General features: G+C 36.3%; 1 protein-coding gene across 2 annotated transcripts; it reads left to right on the forward strand.

Annotated features, from left to right (window-relative positions):
* The first annotated feature begins 1,869 nt into the window (after positions 1–1,869).
* LOC105032428 (DNA N(6)-methyladenine demethylase ALKBH1A) lies at positions 1,870–15,431 on the forward strand. 2 transcript variants are annotated; one of them, XM_073261215.1, is made up of 8 exons: positions 1,870–2,067; positions 2,166–2,323; positions 4,367–4,725; positions 11,453–11,591; positions 11,762–11,828; positions 11,914–12,035; positions 13,632–13,762; positions 14,017–15,431. In XM_073261215.1, exons 1-8 carry the CDS (start codon positions 1,976–1,978, stop codon positions 14,350–14,352), a joined length of 1,404 nt encoding a protein of 467 aa, XP_073117316.1. In that variant the 5' UTR covers positions 1,870–1,975; the 3' UTR covers positions 14,353–15,431. The 2 variants fall into 2 exon arrangements, with proteins under 2 accessions (XP_073117316.1, XP_073117310.1); XM_073261209.1 differs by having other exon boundaries at positions 1,872–2,073.
* The last annotated feature ends 2,266 nt before the right edge of the window (positions 15,432–17,697 follow it).

Raw genomic sequence — 17,697 nt, forward strand, 5'->3', positions numbered from 1 at the left:
CTCACTTGCCTCTTTGATCTTTGAATTAGCTTGTTTAAAAGAACTTAGCTATGATTTTTTTTTGGATACCAAGCTATGAATTTTTCAATTATCGATTTTCTCTTTCCATCTCTCTCCCTCTCTTCCTATATTTTTGTATTATTTTTTTTTATTACTATTATGTATGACCTTATTAAGAAATATTTGTACTTCTTTCTTCTCTTCAAATCAACTCACAAACAATATCAATTAGATCGTTGTCTACAAGAAGATGGTACTTACCATTGCTATATCTTTCTCTCAACCACTTGGTTCTCTATTCTCTTTGGTGCAAATCACCTTTATTGCTGCTAGTAAATCAAATTGAAGAGAAGATAGGAGAAGGAAGAGGTGCAAAAGAAAAGAGAGAGAGAGAGTTGCTGGCTTCATCATAATGTTTCTTATAATGGAAAATCTGATCAAAATGGCAAGAGACAATGAACAGGAATAAATCAAAAGCAAACTTTCTTTCTGATGGCGATAGATACAGCATGAATATCAAATCAAAGTAAAGTAAGAGAAGAGAGAGACAAGAATAGAATGAGTACTGAAATATGTTTATATATAGACATCATGAGACATTGCAATTGCCATAAAGTCCAAATGAATGGTTGGATGTATGGATCAATACCCTTGTATATTGCACTAACTTTGGAATTACATCATGAAATTGTGCAAAATACTTAATGTTCTACAACCTCTCGCAACCACAACTGATCCTGAAAGTGGGTGTGATATATTTCTTTTGTATGGCTTATTCGTTGCTATAAAAAATAATAATTAATAAGATATCATAAAATATAATTGGATGTCACATACTTGTATGATATTTTATACCAGTAATATTACTTTTCGATAATTATTTATAAGATGTAAAAGGATATTATATCATTATTAAATGTTCTATTATTTTTTATAACATTTTGTTGATTGTTATAATGTCATGTTATTATTTATAACATCTTGGCTAAGCATAAATAAAATAGAGTAAAAGATAGCATCTTGAAGGAAAAAATATTTTCGTTAGAAAAAAAATAAAAAAAAATTAAGCTATATTAAATCCCTATGATGTTGGAAACCGATGCAGCCCCTCTATTAATTATGCTACGTGGCTCAATCCAATGAAATGGTGCACTCTATCTTAGTTTTTCTCCACCGAAGATAATGGACAAAGAATCTCTCTCTCTCCCTCCCCTCCCTCTCCCTCTTTCTTTTTTATAGGACTGGGCAAATAACCGAAACTCGGAGAAAACCATCCAATCCGATTCGATAAACATCGGTTTCAGTCGGTTGAAAGACTTGAATTGGATTGAATTGGATTTTGATTCATAAAAAATACGATTAATTATGGTCGGTTTAGTTTCTATATTTTTAATCCATATGAAACTGAACACATCCGGTCGATATAGTATTTTCAATACTTAAGCTGTTTGGAGAATTGAAACTTGACAATTATGATATGTTATATACTGATTTATGGATGTTATAAAATTATTATATCCTAGTTTCTATATAAATTGAATGGTGTATTGGTTTATGATGTTTAAAATTAATATTGGATCAATATTGAAGTCCAAACCGACACGACCCATCCGAACTACTGCAAATCATTAACTTCGGTTTCAAATAATTTATATATGATAAACGGCCACAGCAAATTAAATTTTTTTAATCAATTAGATCAATCAGATCAAATTTTTTTTTCAATTCGATCCAATTCAATTGTGTTCAGCCCTACTTTCTTATCACCCCAACTATCTTAACCTGCATTATAGTATAGTATGGAGGCAATTGGCAGAACATGGTGCCAAACTTAGACATGGAACTCGCCGTTACGGCACCAGCTCCCACTAAGTCATAAACTACTGTTACAAGTGCGATTCGTTTTGGGTCGCCGGGTTGCCGCCTCATAGCTTCAAACCGCTCCAGACGTCGAACGGAAAAGCCAGACGGCGCCATGATGTACGGCGCCGAGCCGGCGGACTCGGAGCGGACCGCATTTCGGCGGGCCGAGAAGCGATACAAACTCTACAAGACTCCCAACCCCAAGTCCAGGTCCCTCCCCCTTCCCCTCCGAAACCCTAATCCCTCTGTCCCCAGGGTTCCCAATTCCTAATCTGATTCCAATTCGGTGCATTTGATTGCAGGAAGAAGCTGACGCACAGCCCCACCGATCTATCGGACGTCGTCGATTTCCAGTCTATCCTCGAATCCTTCGAGCGGAGTGGAGATACCCCCCCAGGGGTTTATAGATTCCAATGCCCTGGTTTCAATCGCCCCGTCTTCTGCTTTGCTGATCGACCCGGTATCGATTAGAGTTCCATCTCGATTTGAGATGTTGTTTCGTTTCTTTTGTTTACCTGATTTTATGGTAGATAACTGGCTACCTCTGTTTTCTCATAGAATTTATCATGCATATATTTCTAATTATGATTGGAAACGTTGGCATTTTTCATAGTTGATTTAGATTTCTGTTCTGGTTTATCTAGTGAATTGGTAAAGCTAGTATTTGTGTTGTTTACTGGATCAAGAGGAGGTGAATGCAGTGACTAAATTCGATTGAATACTTGAGCATATTGATTTGTTCATAGCGCTTGCTCCGTGAAGTGCATGTTAGGAGGCCAAGTTAAAGGAAAAAAGTTGAATCCAGTGATAATATTACTAATGCTGGTCTCCTCACTTTTTCTATAGCGTTGTAGCAAAATTTTAAACAATGCTTATCGCATGTGCATGCACTTTTACCTGTTATTTCTCAAACCAATTTTCTTGATCTGTTATGACGTAATGGGCCTTGAGTTTTCATTGTTATTTCGATCATTGTTTATGATTTGTTTGTCCATGGGATCCAAACATTGCTAACCTTGGCTTTAGTAAATTGCCACTATGTCTAAAACAATGTTACCATTTTCTGGTGCTACAATTACTGCCTAGGTTCCTGAATCATCTTATGAGCTTAAAAACTGCAGTATAAAAGCAATGGGAGCAGATATCTTTTGGGAAAAAGTGGAGCTGTCAACCTGTTATATTGAAAACACTATGTTTCTGTGTAAGTTGACTGGAACATAAAATTAGCTTACCTACAAACCCAAGTTACAACAAAAAAAAGGTGGGAGCTTACCAGATGCAGTTTAATTGGAAAATTAAGGTGGTAAAAATGGGAAGGGTAACACAAAACCACTTAATGTCCAATACCAAGTTGCACAGAAGAAAAATTCATAGCCCATCTTGAAGGAGAAAAAGGAAGTTTTTTAAGGAAAATGATTTCCTGACCAATGAAGAAGAAAACAGCATCTGAATATTTAAATAGGAACAAAGATGGAGTAATTCTTTCCTTAAACTCTAGCTTTGTCAGTAGAGTGTGTATCATCCAACCAAATGGAAGCATATGCCTTAAATAGGGTTTGAGCTTGACCTATGACCACAATAAATGCACTACACCAAGGCTATTAACTTTTGGATGGTCTTAGTAGAAGTTTGTCTTGGAAACTTACAATTATTTTAAAGATAGTGAGAACTTGGTCATTATGGATTTTGTATATTATAACTCATCTTGGCAGGAATGCTAAGGAGACAGTAGATTTTATGACAAAAAGAATTCTTCTAATCTCTTTGCCTGTACCCCTTCTCTTGGTTTGTTTCTACTGCATCTCCCTATTTTCTGCTTCATGCCTCCTGTTTCTTCTATTTTACCCATATATAGAATAAATACAAAGACACATAACAAATGAATTGGCTCATGCATAATGTCTCCTATGGAGAGTGGTCATCCTGTAAGCTTTGCTCATTTTTAACAATAGATTTTGGCCTCAATGGATAAGCAGTTGGCATCTATCCATCTCCCCCCCCACCCCCCCGCCCTCTCCCTTTTTTTAGGATTTAAGGATGGTATCTATCTTTGTGTGTTTTCTCCTGTTGATAATATAAAACCACATGGTCATGAATGTTGTGTCTTCTACGATGAAATATTGACCATTACTGTATGATATTCTCATCAAGCCAGCTGAATATATAAATATTATGCGGCTAAAAGTTCTTTAGGGTGATATCAAAGTACCTTCTCTTACAGAAATTTTAACTCAATGGATGCTGATGAAGGATTTTAAAGCTTATGCCTCACATTTCGCAAAAGGCACGATTTTTTTTTTTTTTATAGTAAATTTTTCCTTTTGATTAGTAGTATGTAATATGTCACCGGCAAGCAGAAGGGGCCTCCTGTTATCTTATGTTCTTCCTTTGCATTGACTGAAGAGTTTGCTCTCTCCTAAATTATATTACCTTTTTGCTCTAATTCCGAACACTGCTTAAAGAGTTTTATTTTTTTTTTTTTTATTTTTTTGCTTTGGTGTAGGATTTTATTTTATTCCAAGTGCATTGACTGTTGAAGAACAATGCCACTGGATCAGAGAGACTTTGACAACCTTTCCTCAGCCTCCAAATAGAACTAGTCTAACTGCCATATATGGTCCTATTGTGGACTTATTTGATGCTGCTCAAAGCCAGAAAAGTTTGATTGAAACACAAAGTTTAGGTGCGGATGCTGAACATGAAACAAGTAATGGTGAAAATAGTCTGCATACCCCTAAGTACATATTTTCTGAAGCAACTGACAATGCTCATATGGGGGAGTCATGCAAACCAATTGCAGCATCAATTCTCTTACGAAAACTCCGCTGGAGCACCCTTGGTTTACAATTTGACTGGTCTAAGGTATCCAAGCAATTCATGCTTTTATTTTATTTTATTTTTGGTTGGTCTGAGAGTACGACCATTGAGATAATCTTTCTTTGTTGCATTTTTAGAGTTCAGATATTTTAGGTACTAATTTTATGGTTGTCTGCTATACAAGCAATTTTACAGCTTCATTTAGAATTATTGGTTATTATGTTTGATTCCAATGGATGATGTACACTGTAGAAGTGAAACCCTATTCTAGAGTCAGGTAAATCATGGGAGTAGTAAATGTAGATTCATAAGTAGAAGATTAGATGTAGTCAGTGTAAAATCAAGATGCAAACTTTTTTTGGACTTTACTTTAAACCCCCCCCCCCCCCCCCCCCCCCGCAAAAAAAAATTTTGTATAACCACTGTTTTCTGCCAGCTTTTATTTGCTGTTGCATTATCTTAGATAACATCTTAAACTTTTTATCAGAAAACAGTAGCAAATTCAACAAATTCCTAGCAAAAATATGTATCCAACATATGCATGGAAATTGGCCATTTTTCCCTATCTCGTGTTCCATGACTGATGAACAATCTTTATCCTATTATCTCATTGTTGCTTAGTCTTATCTTGATCATCAGAAATTTCTCTTAGGTATTTTATTAGACATCAAAATATTCAATTTGGACTTCCTTCATTAATTTGTGCACTTGTATGCTCTCTTCCCATTTCCAATGCTCCAATTTTCTGGTAAGGACAGAAATGATAGTTGTAGCAAATGCTATGCAATGTTACTTTGACAAACAACTCGTCATAAAAAAAATTAAACCTATCATGTATATAGATCCAAGCCGCATCGAGGTAATTTTTAGATTTAAAAGAAAAAGGAGACCTGAGCTTTAAGAAATCCTCTCCATTGTCAAAATAACTTATTTAAATTTAGCTTTAATTGAAAAGATGAAGATGATGAAAGCAGGGAAGTTCTCACAGATGAAAAGGAATAGATACAACTAGTAGCTATATTGCCTACTTTCTAGAAGTAATGAACATAAGTGCATTGCCATCAGTAATGAATCCATGGCAAGGACCAAAAGAACGAGGATCCTACCAAGTGTGCATGTGCGGAACTTTGTGCAAATGTCATAATATACTGCCCATGTGCATGTTTGCAAATATTGAAATGATACATGCCCATATCATTATACACATGCATAAGCTATTTTGTATGCACCACATTTTATTTCACAAATTTTGACTAGCATTCCCCTCAACTCGAGATGATTCACATACCAAACTTTGCTGCGAGAAAGATACATTAACTACAAGTTGTATGGCTAATATGTTGATAGGAAGGGACAGTCTATTGGAGGTTGTGTAAATGCAGAAAGAGTGACACCTGAGATGCTGATTCAAAAATATGACTTGTGATGCTATATGAGGATGAATGAAGTCCTGAGCATAAAGATGTAGCTAATGAGGAAAAGCAACAATGATGCGACAAAGGCTCCATGTGTATAAGCAAGCTAAAATGGTGATAAGAGGGGTTGCAAAGATTATGATTGGTCATTATACAGTGTGGTGCAATAGTGAAGGTGACAAGATTGAAATTGCTCATGGTGTTATTTTGATTCTAATAGATAATTTAAGCAGTATGAATGGCAATTGACTTGTATTGAATATTGTCATGAACAATATAAATACCTGATTAGAGTAGCAACATGTTCATGCCATGAAGTTGACTAGTTGATGAAGTCCACCGGCAACTAAGTTGGCTGGTTGACGGTATTGAGAGGACAATGTATACTGTAAAGTCGCATTCAGATATGTCAGATATCTGCAAAAAGATAATGGTGGTAAATAGCTTAAGATGATTTCACCAAAAAAGGGGGAAAAAAAGCTTAAGACGATGAGTCAAGTGTAAGAAGTACAAGACATGAAGGATGTTGTTATCCATGAAATAGGAGTTCTGGGTCATGAAAATACAATGTTCTAAGTCGGGGGCAGTGTTGTTGATGCAGATCAAATATCTAATGAATGAATGTTAATAGGATGAAAAAAAGTGAGGTCCCATGTATTATTAGCTAAGTGAGGCGATTCAATTGTAGTATTGTGACTAAATATGATTGTCTTGACTGAAAAAAGGTATCCTTTATTGACTTGGGAGTGATATCATATGCAAAAGGCCAGTATAATAGAGATCTGGAGTAGAGGAAGGCCGAAGAACAACACAGAAGATATAATGATGCATCAAAGAAGATAGTTTGTACTCTAGGACATCAAGAAGATTTAAGGATGTAAAATGGCAAGTGAAACACAAAAAATAAGAATATGGTAGCAATAGATAAAATAGTTTCAAGGAGATAGAATTATAGTCTCAAAAAAGTTGATGAAAGAAGCTAATACAGCCTCACAGTGAAAGGAATCAAGTGATGCAGAAATAATAGTTGTGCAAAACATGTACTAAAGGTGAAACTGCCGGTTCAGCACAAATGACAGTAATGTGTTAGACAGAAAAGGACCTAATGTTAAATTTGCTTTAGATGGAATAGATTGACTGACTATTAGTAGGAGAACTTCGTTTCTATGAAACCTGATTTTGGCTTTCACACTTTCATTCAGATGTCACTAGGAACTTAAACTCTTTGACAACAATGGGTGGTCATGATGGTAATGTCTTTAGAAATGAGGAACAACAGAATGAACAACACCAAGAATAATAGAATGTAAATAATACAATAGTTCCACTTAGCAACACTTGCTAAGTATATGGCCCTCGTCTATTAAACTTTTGAAAGTAGAAAGCGAGTACATGGTCCTCCCGGAGTTTGAAATTGGCATATATACCCTTTATGTCATGTTACAATTACTTCTATCAGTTTAACCTTAGGTTAGCTAGGTAAATATTGAACTCAACAACTGACTATTTTGACTATATATACAGTTTTCAGTGTTTGGAGATGCATATTTAGATATGCATCTCATGTGTTGTATCGCATACATGTTACCTGTTTTTGTATTTATGTGTATTTATGTGCACATGCACTTGCACATTAGGATATGCAACTAAGCACTTTCTGGACAAGTATGCAAAAACCCTTGAAGGAATGAAATTGTAAATTAATAGGTGATGTTCCTTTCTTTTGATGAATTCATCTAGTTCCAGGGGCATATTTTCAAATTTCAGACTTTCAGAAGGATATACATGCACTTCTTGGGTTTTGAGAGTTGAATAAGCATGTGTTCACTTTTTAGTATTATATGCAAAAATCCTATTTTTATGATCTTGTAGTCTAGTTAGAGTTAGAGGAAATCTTGGAGCCTTCAGAGTAGATAGCTAAAACAAAGAAGAGCTGGGATGTGCATGGAACTATCATCAAGAGTAACACAAGCAAGAGATTTTAAATTTACTTCAAACATATATTTGTTTGTATTGTTTCTCATCTAGTGCCAAGCTCCTGAGTCTCTGGCTTAAGATATGGATCCACTAAAGATCATGAAAGTGGAGAAAATTTGGGGATCAAGGGAGGATAAATGCCGGTGGAAGACAACTGCTCGTTATTTCCACTGCCATCAGTTGGGTGTGCCTGATTGGCCCCAGTGATCTTGCCATATGAGTCCTAATAAGCCACATTCATCTTGATCCAGAGATTAGAATGTGTGCACTTGCTGTTGCCTATCCCTCTAGTTGTGACATTCTACTCTACCACGCCCCTTCTCTTGAATTGGTAGCCATTGTAGAGTACAGCAATAGCCCTGTAAAAACTTTGCCAACTTGAATTCATCTCTCTCTGCTAATCAACTGTATTTCAATATTACACAAACTAAATTCATGAGTTTAAGTTAAATATTTTAGACTCATTGCTGTCCCATGTGGAATGTTTATGGTGCTGATATACATTCAAGTCCTGTTCATAAACAGATCCTTAAATTTAATGCCAATTTGGATGTTGAGCACATATTTGTTGCCTGTACCATGTCTGGTGTTATTCAGGATAACCTTCCTAACAGTACGTTGAGTAAAAGGCTGGCAATCTCTGCTTAGGGTGACGGGAGGCAGCACCATACTACTTTGGAATGTATTCATAGCAAAATATGAGTGTACCCTTCAAGATATGATTACTGGAGTATCTGATATGCTCCTCTATAGAGGCCCAGATAGCCTCTCATAGATGTGCTGCCTCCATGTTATCTAGATTAGAATCTTGATCATCATCCAAATCTTTGTGAACAAATCTATCAAATTCCGGATGATCAAGTGCATCCCTTTGAGCGTTAGTCACCATCTTAGCCTCCCTCAAACTCTGTTGATGCTCTCTGATCATCATTCAAACCTCTACAAGTACATTCAGATATTTCTTAATATCACTAAAGTCATCCACCAAGTGCAGGTTAGGTGACACCACCTCCTCTATTATTTAGCCAACAACAATTGCATATCTAGTGGTGTCAACGCCTCCCCATTTTTCTATGATGCCACCAAATATCTGAGTCCTTTTCCTTTTTATTATCAAGCTTTATTCGATTAGGAAAACATATACACTCCTTATGATTTTAATAGCAAAGTTTCAAACATAAGTTATGATCTATTTGAAATCTTTGTTCTATTTATTGTTACTTATTTTTTTAAAAAATAAATTTCTAAAATTAATTATCCAATTAAGATTAAGAGTAAGACAAATGTTTGCTACATCAACCATCACTATTGCCTCTAAACTACATGGGGATGTCACTTAACTCTTCCCCTCAACTTTATATTCATTATTTTTTAATTTTAAATAAGTATTTAATTAGTCATTATAATTTAATTTGATTATTTTAGATATTTACTACAATATATAATAAAAATCTAGAAATTAGCTTTAAATTGGCTACATTTGTTCCAACTTTTTACATTTAATATTATTGATTATAATTTTTTAATATTCATTGTTCAAAATTGAATAAAAAACATTAAAAAAATTGAAAAATAATAATTCATGCCTTTAAACTACATGAGGATGTATCTGTATTTTTCTCGACTTTATGTTCATGAACATTTTCAAATTTTAAACAATTATTTAATTAATGATTATAATTTAGTTTTAATATTTTTGATAATTGTTAAAATACATAATAAGTACCAAGAAATTAGCTTTAAGTTGACTACATTTGTTCAAACATTTTTAGATTTAATATTTATTGTAATTTTTAAATAGTTTTTATTTATAGATAAAATTAAAAATCATAGGAATTCTAAAAATTTAATTTGCTTAAGGGCAAGGTTCACGGCTCGGTATTGAAACTCATGTCGGTTGCTCAAAAAAAAAAAAAATCAAGCCAAACCAAATCGAACTGGTACCGTACCGGATCAAACCGTCGGTTATCGTGCAGTTCGGGCCGATACTATACCGAACCAACTGGTTCGGTCTATTCAGACCATTTTTCAAAAAATCACCCTGAATCAAACCGGTTTTCCATTTGTACGGTATGATACAGAATATATTGACTGATTTGAGTTGGTACAGAATATCATACTTAAGACTTTCTAGGCATTTGTACATATATTTCATATGTTTTTTCCAATTTGAGTAATAGCATTTTGGTCAGGATAATTTTAACTAAGTTTTAATTTTGTGTGTAAGCTTGGTTGCTAGTGAACATAGATGAAATACATTCAAAACAATCTGAACATGCTGCATTTTCTCTTACAAAAATTATTTTTTATTATTTTAGTAATTAATTTATCTTGGAAATAAAAATTACAGTTTTTTACCTTCATCCTTACCCTATAGCATATCACAATTTCATGCCAAATAAAAAAATTGGCATGATCTGCTCGGTTTTCCTTTATTTTGGTCAAATTAATGAGGAAAAGTTGTTTTTTATTTTTAAATATTAATTTATGTTGAATATTATAATTTTATAAAAAATAATATATTCAGAAAATAAAAATCGCAGTCTTGTGGCTTGATTCTTACCTTACAATATATTATAATTTCATGTCAAATAAAAAATTGCATGATTTCCCAGTTTTCCTTTTATTTTGGTCAAATTAATGGAAAAAAGGAAACCAAAAAAAAAAAAAAAAAACCTCACTTAACTAAAAGCTTCTCAATGCTGAGTAGCCAAACATGGTTGTTGAAATCCCACATTGTGCAGCTCTCCTTCCCTTCCTCTCTTTCTCTTGTTAGTCAACTTGGCCTTCAGTCCTAGCCATTAGGGTGATGCTGTGATGGGCATCACGACAGCCAATTGTGCCTAAAAAGACATCAGGTGTGGGACTCGATTCCACTTTTCTTTGGAAAAAAAAATCAATTCACAAGGCTGAGAGGGGCTCATTGTGATTTCACCTAGGGATCTGGTTTCTGGAGGCCAAAGATGGGAGTCAAGGGCAGATCCATCTCATGAGGCCCTTGAGCTTGAGGGAAGTATCATGGCTTTGGGTAGCTTGCCACTGATAACACCAGCACCACTATGGGACTAGAGCGAGGGACTCAGGTTCCACCCTTGTCCTAGGTCCTGTTTTCTTGCAAGAACAGAACAAGATGGCCGGGACGCCCCCCTGTCTGAGTTTTAAGTTGTTGCTTTCTTTAAATTGTTCTGATTTGCTGCTCCTAATTTTAAAAAACCTGAAATTCTCTCTGTTTAAAGCAGGAACTTAATTATTTCTCCATTATTTTTTGTTTGGCTGCCAACTTCCTGCAAATAGCATCCTCTTGACATTTATTTACATTTATTTCGTTGCATGGTTACCTTCATTATTTAGATATTTTTTGGTTTTTGCTGGTGGTGCAGCGCAACTATGATGCATCTCTCCCGCACAACAAGATACCAGCTGCACTCTGCCTGCTTGCTAAAAGAATGGCTGTACCTGCCATGTCATCAGGGGAAGAGTTTCTGCCAGAAGCTGCAATAGTAAACTATTTTGGTCCAAGTATGCCAGTAATATAACTGAGATCTAGTGCTTATGCTAACTGCTGTTATCTGCGACTACAGTATATTTTGGTAGTTAGTAAAACACAGAATGCCAATTTTAGTATCAAAATGAAAATAGCATCATCTATGAATTCATGAACTAAAGGTCATTTTCTCTTCAATTTGCAGGTGATATGCTTGGTGGTCACCTTGATGACATGGAAGCAGATTGGAGTAAGCCTATAGTGAGCATAAGGTATTGCCATTTTTAATTTGCTGACATTATTAAGTTTTTAATACCATGCTTCAAGAATAGCTTATTTATATGCCTTCTTTTGTAGCCTGGGCTGCAAAGCTATCTTTCTCCTGGGAGGAAAATCTAGGGAGGATAACCCAATAGCCATGTTCCTGCACAGTGGAGACATTGTGCTTATGGCTGGGCAAGCAAGGGAATGCTTCCATGGTCAGTTAAACTATTGTTTCATTTTTGTTTGCTTCTCTTTCTTTGAATTATTATGAAAGTCTTGTTATTCCAATTGTGCAGCCTCAGGACTTGGATAAACTCTCTAAAAGTATATAAGCTTTGAGTAATGTTTCTACAAAAATGAAATCATGACGGTTGGCATGGATTGTGTTGGTCACTTGGCCAAGCTGTCATGTCAAATAAAGATGTTTGGCAAAAACCATGCTAGAGCTAAGATACTACTGTTTATGACAGTTTAATGGATAGTTCTTGTCTTTTTCTATTCACTTTAGCATGTTATTGAAGTTTTGTGAACCATCTTGTGCTATTATCTGATGATATGAGAAAAATTTCACACCAATTCATATAAACGTTATTTAGCATAGTACATCTTTAACAAGATATAGACTTATTGTGATTTTTTCTCTATACTGAGAGAGACAATTGAAGTGCATCTCACAAAATTGAAGTGTATGTATTATTCCTCACTACCAAGTCCAGAAACTGAGGGCAAAATTGGACTTGAGAGAAGAGGCACCATTCCTGGATGGATGTGGAGTTGCAGAGAATGTGCCAAATTGAAGCGTGTATGGAGGTGCTCGTTCCCATATCATTAGGCTGAAAACAAATTTGGAAAACAAAGGGAGAAGCAGAAATCCTGGATGGACTTGGATTACACTGTATATTGTATTTACTAGTAGCCAAAGTTGAAAAGATTGTTCTCTGTTGTCTCCTCTCTTGCATTCATCTGATGCTGTAGCTTGCACTAATTAATGGCAAAAAAAAAAATTAAGAAGATTGTTTTCTTGGTCGCATCATCTTTTGCAATAATCTATCACTGTAGTTTGCATTTAATAGTAGAAAAATTTTCTATGATTCTTTTTCGATTGTCCCCCTTCTTGCATTAGTTTCGCACATTTAATGAACCTTCAAACTGCAATGGGTTCTCCTATAAATGAAAATTTCTAAAATTCCACCACTAGTAGATATGTTCTTTTAACAGTGTATTGTTGTTTGGCATTTTCATGGCCACATTTCTTGTTGGACAATAGACGTGTAAAGCTGTCAGAACCCTCATACATTGCACCTTGTGCTGCATACCTGCAGCAGCCATAGTCTGAACATCATGACTTTTTTTGGGAGTGGAAACCAGAATTCACTGCATTCCAGGCACTGGCTCAGGCATAGAGAGAACCCATATTGTTTCTTTAGAATACACGTCTGATTGCTAGTTTTGTGCTGGTGTTTGTGGTATTTTTCATGAAATGCTGGATTTCATTCTTAAAAAGATTATAGAGGCAGGGAATCTCTAAAAAGAAAGCATTCCGATATTCCCTCAGGCTCCAGTCATAACTTTATTGCTTTCTGATGAACAACTAAGAAATGTATCTCAACAACCAACCCTATTTTTGCATCTCTTTTCTAAGCTATGTGGTGATATAGACTGGCTTTGGTGCAAAATATGACAGAATAAAATTAGAAACATAAATTCAAAGAGGCTATAGACCATACATTACATTTAATTAAGCGCTGCTTTAATTCATTATTATTTTTTACTCATGTACTAAATGATCTCCTTGGCTTCGATTTTGGCAGGAGTACCACGAATCTTCACAGACGATGAACATGCAGATGTTGCTACTCTCTTGTCACATTTTTCTGGCAAAGATAACTGCTGCTTCATGGATTACATCAGATATTCCAGAATAAATATCAACATCAGACAGGTCAATTAGATTCAGTTGTTGTGATTCCTACATTAGAACGTTCAACTTTTTCCACCATTAGGCAATGTACCAATTTGAGTGTAGATCGAGTAGTTTCGCTTCATGTTGAAAATAGGAAGAAGAAAGTTGTGAAGAAATAGGGATAGGGGAGAAGAAAATATGTCCTTTTTATGTCTTGCCCATGGCTTTCAATTTTGGGATATGAACTTGGAAGAGTTAATTGGAAGAATAATTAGATCATGATCATAAACCAGGAAATAAGAAGAGCCTGGAGCAGAATTCTTATAAGAGTCATACTATGGTCGAAACCGTTGCCGGCAAGCCTGGCAGGTGATCTCCATGCAAGTGGAATTGAACCCTCTGGTGGCCATCTCCTTCATCCTCTCCACCTTCTCCACCTCTTCTCGGGCTCGCTCCCACACCAGCCTAGCTCGTGCAAACTCTTTTTCGGCCAGCTCCAACTCTCTTCTTGTCAGCTCCCTCACTCGCTCAGCATAAGCCTTGTCTACAGCGGCAAGTCGGATCTGTTCTGCACTTTGTTGCTTAAGCGCTTGCGCATTTCTCATGTTGCTCCTAGCCTCTTCGTTTGAGGGTGGCCTCCGCGGTCCAACACACATCGACAGGTTCAGATCAAGCGGTGGTTGATCAGAAGGGTTGGTTGACGCTGGAAACCTTGATGCCTCGCCGGGAACACGAGCTGAAGAGGGTGCAGGGATTAGTAGTTGTAGTTCTCTCACATCATCTTCTTCCATGGAAGAAGAGACTTACAAGGGAATATTGGACAAAGATGCTGAGTGGTTGCAAGGGTTGGTGAAATTGGTCTTTATATACTGTTTTCCCAAATAGCTAATTTACCATCATGCCCATGCTATCAGGGGGTGTCCTTTGCAACCTTAAAAATCTGGCTTCTCTTTGTTGTTCGTGGTGAGTGTCTCTGTTAATTTTGTGCACTTACAAGTTACAATGCATGTGGATTTCAGTTCTATTTGGTCGAGTACACCGGTTGGTTCAAATATTTTTGACACAGCTCCAATCAAGCCTCTGCTCTCTCATCCCTTTCATTTCTGAAATATATTTCAGCTTAATCCAATTCCACATATCTTCTGGGTTGGTGTTTAAATTTGGCTCCAGAATGTGGTTGGTTCTTTCTGGCTTGTAGGACCAGTGCCTTTTGAATCCTTGCTGATTGGATTTACTGGCAGCGAGGGCAGGCTACCTTTTCTTGCTGCCTTTGTTTCCACGTTCCTTGCTTGGGCCTTTATGGGTTGGCAAATGGTAGCGGGTGCAATAATTGCAATGGCACTTGTGTGTGTTGGAGTTGTTTCATAGGATGAGTGTCCTCTATGGGTAGGCCTAGGTTGTCGGCCCCGTACACATAAACCTAACATTTTATTTTGGTGGGATCAACTACTTTGAATCCATTTTTTTTTGCTTCACATACCTTTGGCCACAGCCAAATCTATGGCACCCTTTATGACAGATCTGTGGTGCTGTGCCATGGAATCTTTTTGGGTTTCGTAAGTGATGTCCCAAGGAGAGTAAAAAATATATTTTTACAAGGTGTTCCTCCTTGATAATTTTCTCAAAGTTGGTGTTTGTTTGAACCAAGACACATATTTTAAAATGTATTAAATGGATTCTGTTGGAACAGGTTCCTAGATTTATCACATTTGCATGATGCCTTTGTTTTATGATGCTTTGGCGAGCTCAAAACTAATTATTTACATTAATTTTTTTTGTAATGGCTTAAAGTTTATATTTAAAACTAATCAGGACATAGCATATCGGTTGGTATCATCCTCTCTTTTGAGATTTCCAAGATTATGGTCCTGGACGTGGATAACTCATTAAGTTGGCAAAGGATGCAGGTGTGGCATGGTTTTGTGTCAATATGTTCAGTCTTGCAGCCCTTCTATCACTTTCATACATAACCCTTTAAACCTGGAGGTAAAAGAAATTATTTGTGGTCCCACCAATATTAGATGCATTTTGAAGATCGACAGTAGATTTTCATTAGTATACAAGCATTCCTAATTTTTTGGTTCTATATGGTGTTACCATAAATTGTCTTCTCCTGAAACCTATGTAGATGATGGATGTACCACAAACCAAAAACAATTATAAAGTCTTCTTCTTTTTCTTTTTTTTTTCTTTTTGTTTTTGTGAGAGAGAGAGAGAGAGGAGGATGGGGAGAACCACACCCAAGTTAAAACGGAAGATCAAGCTAAATTGTATCATTCACATGAAATATCTTTTTGTTGATCCAACTCATGGTGCAAAGGAGATCAATAATTTCAGGCAAATCCCAACAGTCCTTGCAGAAGCAGACTTTCAGAGTTCTGTAAAGGAGACTGAAGACAGTGATTGGCGAGAGCACTGAAATCAGTACTCCCAATCACAGTTCAGAGTCTGTCCACAAGAGAATAACTTAGTGCGAAAAAACAGGTGAGTTGACCCTAAGCACTACTGCTTTCCAAAGCATCTCCTACCATGAAATCATCACATCCCACCTGCAAGAAAAGCTGCCAGTTTCCCTGCCTCACCCCTAGCATCTCCTTGCCTGCATCCAATATCTTCATAGGTTGGTGGTTGGTTACCTTTGTTTCATTGGCAATGCTTCTGGATCCAAGGAGACATGAAGCATGTGTTGAGAGAGGTAATGCACCATTTAGCTCAGCCAAAGCTCTTGGCCAAGCCAAAGCATGTGCCTGTGATGTGAATAGGATGGAGAATTTGCACTCTCTTTAGACACTGATTTATATATCATCGTCTCCCACCATCACTGAGGAAGAGGAGCACACACTAGACATCTTTGGTCCCCATTAGCTTAGCCTTAAAAGTGAAGGCTTGGCCATGCTTCAGCCCTGCAGGAATCTGTTAGCCAAAACAGCAGTACACGACCGTTTGGCGTATGTATGATATGAACAGTCTTGATCAATAACCCACCATTGATCGAACATCTTTGCTCGACAATGATGCATCAATGGCAGGTCAATGGAGCTGATCAGCTGTCTGCATCCATCTGATCAAAGATCCCATTTAGATTTTGTGTCATCATGGAGACTGCTGACTGATATAAGGGGGTTGCATGGTGGGAATCATGGTGGAGGACCACGGTTATATTACAGTGGTCCTGAGACAGGGCTCTGTATTTGGCCAAGCTCTGAGGAGAGATCTTTCCTTAATGGATTTGATGTGCTACCTACCCTTCAAGTATAGAAGTAATTATGGAGGTGGAGTGAATGATTCCTTTGCTCATGAGATCCATGGGTTCCTGATAGATGATCTGTCAACCACATGATCAACATGTCGTATTGTAGAATGTTGCCATGGAGACGCATGCAATGGTCTTTGCCATCTGGATCAAGGAAGGAAGCATGGCCAAAGTCCAAAAGATGACAATCTTTATGTACCCTTTTTGCTTTCTTTTTTTTTCTTTTCTTTTCTTTTTCTTTTTTTTTTTTTTTTTTTTTTGAGAGAGAGAGAGAAGATATTTGATAAGTACCTTTTTTTTTTTGGGTGTAATAAAAAAAAAGAAAAAAAAAAGAAAAAGGTAGACTTGCACACCTCGCGGAAAAATGGGGCTGGACGTGCATCGCATCCATGGTAAAAAATCACTTCCTGGCTTGGGTTTAACCTTGGCATAGGAAAATCATGAGAGATTTTAAGGGTTTTTGGTGTGCATCAATTTATATGTTAAATTATTGAATCAAATTTATAACATAATTTCTACCATATGCCAAATTCAGAAGGCCAATAAATATTATCATGGTGGCATCACCATAATTTATAATAATATGATATGATAATTAAAAAACCTGATTCTGTCTACAATGAAAAATAATATTTGGTAGATAGTATAAAAATTTCCTGATTTTTTTTCCTCAAGATCTAATCAGAGAGATTAGCAAATTTGTGAAAAAATTCAGAGATTT

Source organism: Elaeis guineensis, chromosome 1 (assembly GCF_000442705.2).
Source record: "Elaeis guineensis isolate ETL-2024a chromosome 1, EG11, whole genome shotgun sequence".
Lineage (NCBI taxonomy): Eukaryota > Viridiplantae > Streptophyta > Magnoliopsida > Arecales > Arecaceae > Elaeis > Elaeis guineensis.